The 8,219-nt window shown below is 48.7% G+C and overlaps 1 protein-coding gene across 1 annotated transcript; it reads left to right on the plus strand.

Moving 5' to 3' along the window:
* Positions 1 to 3,321: 3,321 nt before the first annotated feature.
* On the plus strand, positions 3,322 to 6,443 carry FOS (Fos proto-oncogene, AP-1 transcription factor subunit). Its single transcript, XM_073587619.1, has 4 exons — positions 3,322 to 3,744; positions 4,599 to 4,823; positions 4,951 to 5,058; positions 5,157 to 6,443. The coding sequence occupies exons 1-4, from the start codon at positions 3,448 to 3,450 to the stop codon at positions 5,781 to 5,783; spliced, it is 1,257 nt and encodes a 418-aa protein (XP_073443720.1). The 5' UTR covers positions 3,322 to 3,447; the 3' UTR covers positions 5,784 to 6,443.
* Positions 6,444 to 8,219: the final 1,776 nt, after the last annotated feature.

Here is an 8,219-nt window from a genome sequence, read left to right on the forward strand (position 1 = left end):
CCCGTCATACATATCCTCCATCCCATAGTCCAGTGCCCATATACCCATCACACATCCTCCATCCCATAGTCCCGTGCCCATATACCCGACATACATATTCTCCATACCATAGTCCCGTGCCCATATACTCGTCATACATATCCTCCATACCATAGTCCAGTGCCCATATACCCATCATACATATCCTCCATCCCATAGTCCACTGCCCATATACCCATCACACATCCTCCATCCCATAGTCCCGTGCCCATATACCCGTCATACATATTCTCCATACCATAGTCCCGTGCCCATATACTCGTCATACATATCCCCCATACCATAGTCCAGTGCCCATATACCCATCACACATCCTCCATCCCATAGTCCCGTGCCCATATACCCGTCATACATATTCTCCATCCCATAGTCCCGTGCCCATATACTCCATACCATAGTCCAGTGCCCATATACCCATCACACATCCTCCATCCCATAGTCCCGTGCCCATATACCCGTCATACATATCCACGATCCCATAGGCCCGTGCCCATATATCCGTTATACATATCCTCCATCCCACAGTCCAGTGCCCATATACCCATCACACATCCGCCATCCCATAGTCAACCATTATGACATCATAATGAGTGGCGGGGCTTGATGACATCAGCGTCGCCATGGTAACCATTGTGACATCATAATGAGGGGCGGAGCTTGATACGCACACACTGTTTCCCCATTATGTAGATAGGGGCATTATGACATCATAATGAGGGGCGGGGCTTGATGCGCACACACTTTTCCCCCAGTATGTAGATATGGCAAAATTGTTTGGTGAATTGGAACGCGCGGGGTTAAAATTTTGCCTCACAATATAGCCTAGGACACTCTCAGGGTATAGACGTGTGACTGTGCCAAATTTTGTGGCTGTAGCTGCGACGGTGCGGATGCCAATCCCGGACATACATACACACATACACACACATACACACATTGAGCTTTATATATTAGATATATATGGTGTGTGTATATGTACACTGCTCAAAAAAATAAAGGGAACACTTAAACAACAGAATAAAGCTCCAAGTAAATCAAACTTCTGTGAACTCAAACTGTCCACTTAGGAAGCAACACTGACAATCAATTTCACATGCTGTTGTGCAAGTGGAATAGACAATAGAAGGAAATTATTGGCAATTATCAAGAGACACTCAATAAAGGAGTGGTTCTGCAGGTGGGGACCACAGACCACATTTCAGTACCAATGCTTTCTGGCTGATGTTTTGGTCACTTTTGAATGTTGGTTGTGCTTTCACACTCGTGGTAGCATGAGATGGACTCTACAACCCACACAAGTGGCTCAGGTAGTGCAGCTCATCCAGGGTGGCACATCAATGCGAGCAGTGGCAAGAAGGTTTGCTGTGACTTTCAGCGTAGTGTCCAGAGGCTGGAGGCGCTACCAGGAGACAGGCCTGTACACCAGGAGACGTGGAGGGGGCCTTAGGAGGGCAACAACCCAGCCGCAGGACCGCTACCTCCACCTTTGTGCAAGGAGGAACAGGAGGAGCACTGCCAGAGCCCTGCAAAATGACCTCCAGCCGGCCACAAATGTGCATGTGTCTGCACAAACGGTTAGAAACCGACTCCATGAGGATGGTCTGAGGGCCCGACGTCCACAGATAAGGGTTGTGATCACAGCCCAAATCCGTGCAGGACGCTTGGCGTTTCCCAGGACTGGGAAATTCTCCACTGGCGCCCTGAGCTCTTCACAGATGAAAGCAGGTTCACACTGATCACGTGACAGACGTGACAGAGTCTGGAGACGCCGTGGAGAGCAATCTGCTGCCTGCAACATCCTTCAGCATGACCGGTTTGGCAGTGGGTCAGTTGGTGTGGGGTGGCATTTCTTTGGAGGGCTGCACGGTGTTGGGCTGTGAGCACAACCCCCATCTCTGCCCTGTTGAAGGCAGAGCAAAGTACTGCAGTGCACATGCGCCGGGAAAGGTCAGAGAGGCCCTGCGCACTGCAGGAATTTGCTCTGCCCACAACAGGGCAGATAAGTACGCCCGCGCAGGAAAGCGATGCTGGGGAGCGATGAAGCAAGCAAGAGGGCGGCGTCGCAAGCAGATGGAAGGCACCGGACCCGGTGTGTGTGCATATATATATGGTGTGTGTATATATTTATAGTGTGTGTGTATATATACTGTATATATATATGGTGTGTGTATATATTTATAGTGTGTGTGTGTGTGTATATATGGTGTGTGTATATATATATGGTGTGTGTATATATATAGTGTGTATATATATATATATATATATATATATGGTGTGTGTGTATATATGTGGAGTATATTTATATATAATGAGTATATATATATATATATGGTGTGTGTATATATTTATAGTGTGTGTGTGTGTATATATATATGGTGTGTGTATATATATATATGGTGTGTGTATATATATATGGTGTGTGTATATATATAGTGTGTATATATATATATATATGGTGTGTGTGTATATATGTGGAGTATATTTATATATAATGAGTATATATATATTTATATAAATCCAACAATGTAGACCAGCTCACTCCTGTGAACCACCTGGAACCTCAGCTGACCTGGTTAACTCCGTTGTGCCCGGATCTGGATGTAGGAGTCCATCCATACAAATGTGAACAACGACAAAGCAAAGTCCAGCAATAACGTGAGCAATCCAGGATGCTGTTAAAATTTTTTTTCTTTTTTATTCATAAATCCATTAAAATGCAATGGTCCAAGCAGTTCAAAACAGCAATAACGCAGGAAAGTCGTGCAGATAGGACTACGCGTTTCAGCGGTAGAACCCGCCTTCTTCACGGTCCAGAATCTACCGCTGAAACGCGTAGTCCTATCTGCACGACTTTCCTGCGTTATTGCTGTTTTGAACTGCTTGGACCATTGCATTTTAATGGATTTATGAATAAAAAGAAAAAAATTTTTAACAGCATCCTGGATTGCTCACGTTAGTTATTGCTGGACTTTGCTTTGTCGTTGTTCATATATATATATGGTATGCATCTATATGTGAGGTGTGTATATATAATATATAAAGTTTATCTATATGGTGTTATATATATGTATATATAGGGTGTGTAGTTGCACGCTGTGCTGTGTCCATGGCGCTGCGCTCTTGTTTGTGTCTGTTTGTCCGGGCTCCTCCCACATTGGCTGCTTCTCTCAGGGCTCTTCCCGGCAGCCCCGCCCTTAAAACAGGATGTTATCCTTTTAAGGGTATCTGCGTCAGTGGATTCTCGATTTTGGACAAGTCCACTGAGGGGAATCCAGGGGGGTCCGGAGGACTTTATTGACCCTCACAGTTAAAGGAAGGCAGAGACAGTGAGTTCAGTGCGGGCAGGCGGCTGGAGGTTGAGTGCGTGTAGCTTCACGCTGGCGAGTGGCGGGTCACACGGTGCAGGAGATGGCTCGCGAATGTGAGTGGATTGCTCCGGTGACGTCACCCATTCATAGTGCCTGGCGCCGCTGGTATATAAGGCTGTCAGCAGCGAGTGGCTGTAGTGACAGCTCAGGAGAGCAGACAGATAGGTGTTCGGAGAGAGAACTATCCGGAGCCATGTACCACGGAATCCACAGCAACCCCGACTACGAGGCGGCCTCTTCTCGCTGCAGCAGCGCCTCTCCGACCGGAGACAGCCTGACCTACTACCCGTCACCGGCTGCTTCTTTCTCCAGCCTCGGCTCCCCGCTAACCCCAACGGTAAGTGTCCGAGGATTGCAGGGTGTCCGCGCTGTGGGGTCCCAGGTGTCGCCCTCCATTGTGGCCGCCGTCCATTGATAAATCCTGGGTTCATTCAGGAGACTCCGGAGCGGCTCCTGCGTCACCCGTGACGTCACAGCTATTTATATCCTGCTCCGGGGACAGGGAGCCGTGCTGGGGGATGATCGGTGCTCGTGCCGCTCCTCGCTCTCTTTCCTTCCTCCCCTCCAGGAATAGGGGAGTAGTAGTCCTGTGTCTCAGTGCATGGGGGGGGGGGGGATAGCAGTCCTGTGTCTCAGTGCATGGGGGGGGGGGGATAGCAGTCCTGTGTCTCAGTGCATGGGGGGGGGGGGGGATAGCAGTCCTGTGTCTCAGTGCATGGGGGGGATAGCAGTCCTGTGTCTCAGTGCATGGGGGGGGGGGATAGCAGTCCTGTGTCTCAGTGCATGGGGGGGGGGGGATAGCAGTCCTGTGTCTCAGTGCATGGGGGGGGGGGGGATAGCAGTCCTGTGTCTCAGTGCATGGGGGGGGGGGGATAGCAGTCCTGTGTCTCAGTGCATGGGGGGGGGGGGGGATAGCAGTCCTGTGTCTCAGTGCATGGGGGGGGGGGGGATAGCAGTCCTGTGTCTCAGTGCATGGGGGGGGGGGGGATAGCAGTCCTGTGTCTCAGTGCATGGGGGGGGGGGATAGCAGTCCTGTGTCTCAGTGCATGGGGGGGGGGGGGATAGCAGTCCTGTGTCCCACTGCTCTCTATACTTTTCAGCGGTGGTGTGTATGGGGGGAGTAGTAGTTGGGGTGCAGGTGTATGGAGGGAGTAGTAGTCCTATATCTCACTGCCCTTTCTTCCCCTGCAGGAGTTCAGTACGGAGTCCAGCAGCAGTTTTGTCCCCACGGTCACAGCCATCTCCACCTCTCCAGACCTGCAGTGGTTGGTGCAGCCCACCCTCATCTCCTCTGTGGCCCCCTCACAGTCCAGGGCACACCCGTATGGGGTCTCCCCAGCTTTCAGCCACACTGGAGTAATTAAAGGATCATCTGGACGAGGCCAAAGCCATGGAAGGAGGGGAAAGCTGGAGCAGGTAATGTCTTGTCATTGCACCTGTACAGTTGTGGGGGCTGCTGGTGGATGCTCTGGGGGAGGGGGAACACTGGCGGATGCTCTAGGGGCTGCTTGTCAGCTGCTGACCTGTGTGTGTTATCTTGCAGCTTTCTCCTGAGGAAGAGGAGAAGAGAAAAGTCCGTCGGGAAAGGAACAAAATGGCAGCAGCTAAATGCCGTAATCGTCGCCGTGAGCTGACAGACACCCTCCAGGCTGTAAGTATTCCTCCCCCCCCCAATATTCCTGTCACTGCCTCGTGCTGTCAGTCCGTTGCCGATCCCTGAGGTCTAATCATCCCCTTCATGTTCTGCAGGAGACGGACGATCTGGAGGATCAGAAATCTGCGCTGCAGGCTGAGATCGCTAATCTACTGAAGGAGAAGGAAAAGCTGGAGTTTATCCTGGCGGCACATAAACCAGCCTGCAAGATTCCACATGACCTGGAGGGGGCGTTCCAGGACCTGACCTCCTCCCTGGACCTGGGCCTCCTCTCCGATGTCACCTGCACTTCCAGCTCTGAAGCTACGGCTGAGCCCCTCTTTCCAGTAGACATTTCACAGTCTTCCGTTCCAGAGAAGGAGACTACCCAGCTGCAGGTCCCGCTAGACCTAAAATCTGAGCCCTTGGATGACTTCCTCTTCAGCTCTCCTGTTGCCGGAGTAACTGACGCTGCCCGTTCTGTGCCGGACGTGGACCTGTCCAGTACCCTGTACACTGCTGACTGGGAGCCTCTGTACAGCACGCTGTCAGCTGAGATGGAGCCGCTGTGCACTCCGGTTGTTACCTGCACACCGACGTGCACCACCTACACCACCTCATTTGTCTTCACCTACCCAGAGTCTGGCACTTTCCCGAACTGTGGAGCAGCCCACCGCAGAGGAAGCAGCAGCAACGAGCAGTCCTCAGACTCCCTGAACTCGCCCACTTTACTTGCATTGTAGCCCTTGTCCTGGACTCTATGCTTGGCATGGTGGAGGGCAGCGATCTAAGGCTGTGCCCACAGGCAATAACAGAAGTGGGTCTGCCTCCCGTGTGGTGACACTTGCTGCTATACCTGTGCATGTCTTGTCCACTCAACTCCTGAGGCTGGGGCTGTCACATTGGATAGTTGCGCACACGGTCAGCACTAGTGTGTGCTGTCCGCCATGGACTGGAGCTCTCCCCACGCTGCTTCCAACTCCGACCGATGCCTCTTCCTGACATGGCGCTGCCGTGTCCTCCTGTTATGTAGCATGATATGTTCTCACTGCTGTGCCAGTGATGTGTTGATGTCTTTTGACTTAGAACTGCTGAGCTGCTGGTTCAGTGTCTTGTGATGGTGCTGGCTGGCTACAAGCTGCCTCCATAATATGGATCCTAGCGGATGATGTATACCCTGAAGCCGGACACATGGTGAACGTGTCGTATCTTCCGTTGACTTGACTGTAACTCCGTCTCACTGTCTTTCCAAGTTTTCCATGAAAACATTATTTTCTTTAGACTTTTAGTTAATTTATTTTTGGGAATATTTATATTTTTCTTTTCTACTCCTGTGGACAGAGGATTGTCTCCTCAAGCATTCGTTTGCTTTTTGTCCAGAACATTAAACTGCATTTGCTGAATTTGTTTGCGTGATTATTTACCCCGACAGAGGGGTGTGTATAATTATACTCTGTCCAGACCATGATGTGGAAATACTCTACATTCACACTTTCCTCTAATAACTCTATATATTAACATATACCCTCTTTAACGAAGCACAATAACTACAATTGAAACCAGAAGTTTCCATCCACTATATAAAGACACATCTGCATGTTTTTCTCAAGATCTGATTTGAAATCAGAATAAACCTTTCCTGTTTTAGATCAGTTAGGAGGATTACCATAATTATTAATATTTGCCAAATTTGAGTGTTTTAGGGCATTTTTATTAAAGTCGAAGTTTCCATACATTTAATTAGTATTTGGTACCATGGCCCTTTAAACTGAATGACTTGGGTCAGATGTTTGGGATTTCTTTCCACAAGCTTCCTCCTGACAACTGGTGTAATTGATCCATGTTTGTATGTCGCCTTGCTCGCTCTGGCCTTTTCAGCTTTGCCCATAAATTTTCAATAGGATTGAGATCAGGGCTTTGTGATGGCCGCTCCAAAACATTGACTTTGTTATCTTGAAGCCACTTTGTTACCATTTTGGCAGTATGCTTCAGGTCATTGTCCATTTGGAAGACCCGTTTCCACCCAAACTTTAACTTCCTGACTGATATCTTGAGATGTTGCTTCAGTACTACCACATAATCTTCTTTTCTCATGATGCCATCTATTTTGTGAAGCACACCAGTCCCTTCTGCAGCAAAACCCCACAACATGATGCTGTCACCTCTGTTTCACAGTTGGGATGGTGTTCTTAGGCTTCCAAGCTTCTCCCTTTTTCCTCCAAATGTAACAAAGGTCATTATGTCCAAAAAGTTAAATTTTAGCTTCATCAAACCACAGGACATGTCTCCAAAAATTAAGGTGTTTTTTTTTCCTGTGTGCATTTGCAATGAATCTGGCTTTTTAAGTTTCTTTTGGCTTCTTCCTAGCAGAGAGGCCATAAAGCCCATGTTGATATAGTACTTGTTTCACTGTGGATAATTACACAATCTTACCAGCTTCTGCCATCATCTTCACAAGGTCTTTTGCTTTTGGCCTTAAGTTGATAGGCACATGTTGGACCAAAGCACGTTCATCTCTGGGACACAAAACCTGTCTCCTTCCTGAGCGGTATGATGGCTGGACCTTCCCATCTTGATAGTACTTGCGTATAATTGTTTGTACAGATGAACGAGGCACCTACAGGTATCTTGAAATTGTACCCAAGGATGAGCCAGACTTAATTCTCTTCCTGATATCTTGGCTGATTTCTTGAAATGTTCCCATTCTGCTACACAAAGAAGCAGTGTGTTTCAGGTGTCCTTTAAAATACATCCACAGGTGTGTCTCTAACTTTGATGTAGCCAAAAAAAAACTACCGGCAGTTTCAAAAACACATAACATCATCATATGGGCAGTCCAGCGTTGTTTAGAGGCATAGTAATATTAGGCTATGTGCACACGTTGTGGATTCCGCTGCGTTTTTTTCTGCGCGGAAACGCAGGTAAAGTGACCTGCGTTTTGGTCTGCGGTTTTGCCCTGCGGTTTCACACCTCTACTATGGTAGAGGTATGAATCCGCACAAACAATTGACATGCTGCGGTTTGTAAACCGCGCGGAAAAAACCGCACCGTCAGCACAGCGTTTTTGAAACCCCATAGGGTTTCATTGTACTGTACTTTGTCAGCAGAACCCGCACCGTGTGCACACAGCCTTAGTGTATGTAAACGTTTGACTTTGCAGTAAGTAATAAAAATGCCTT

The sequence above is a fragment of the Dendrobates tinctorius genome, unplaced genomic scaffold (assembly GCF_039654945.1).
Source record: "Dendrobates tinctorius isolate UK_male_01 unplaced genomic scaffold, ASM3965494v1 ptg000010l, whole genome shotgun sequence".
NCBI lineage: Eukaryota > Metazoa > Chordata > Amphibia > Anura > Dendrobatidae > Dendrobates > Dendrobates tinctorius.

Excerpts from the sequence above, each read along its gene's own strand:
- FOS (XM_073587619.1), top strand. The coding sequence starts at position 3,448 with ATGGCTCGCGAATGTGAGTGGATTGCTCCGGTGACGTCACCCATTCAT. Across the intron at positions 3,745-4,598 it reads GCTCCCCGCTAACCCCAACG|GAGTTCAGTACGGAGTCCAG; the intron begins GTAAGTGTCCGA and ends CTTCCCCTGCAG. Across the intron at positions 5,059-5,156 it reads TGACAGACACCCTCCAGGCT|GAGACGGACGATCTGGAGGA; the intron begins GTAAGTATTCCT and ends CATGTTCTGCAG.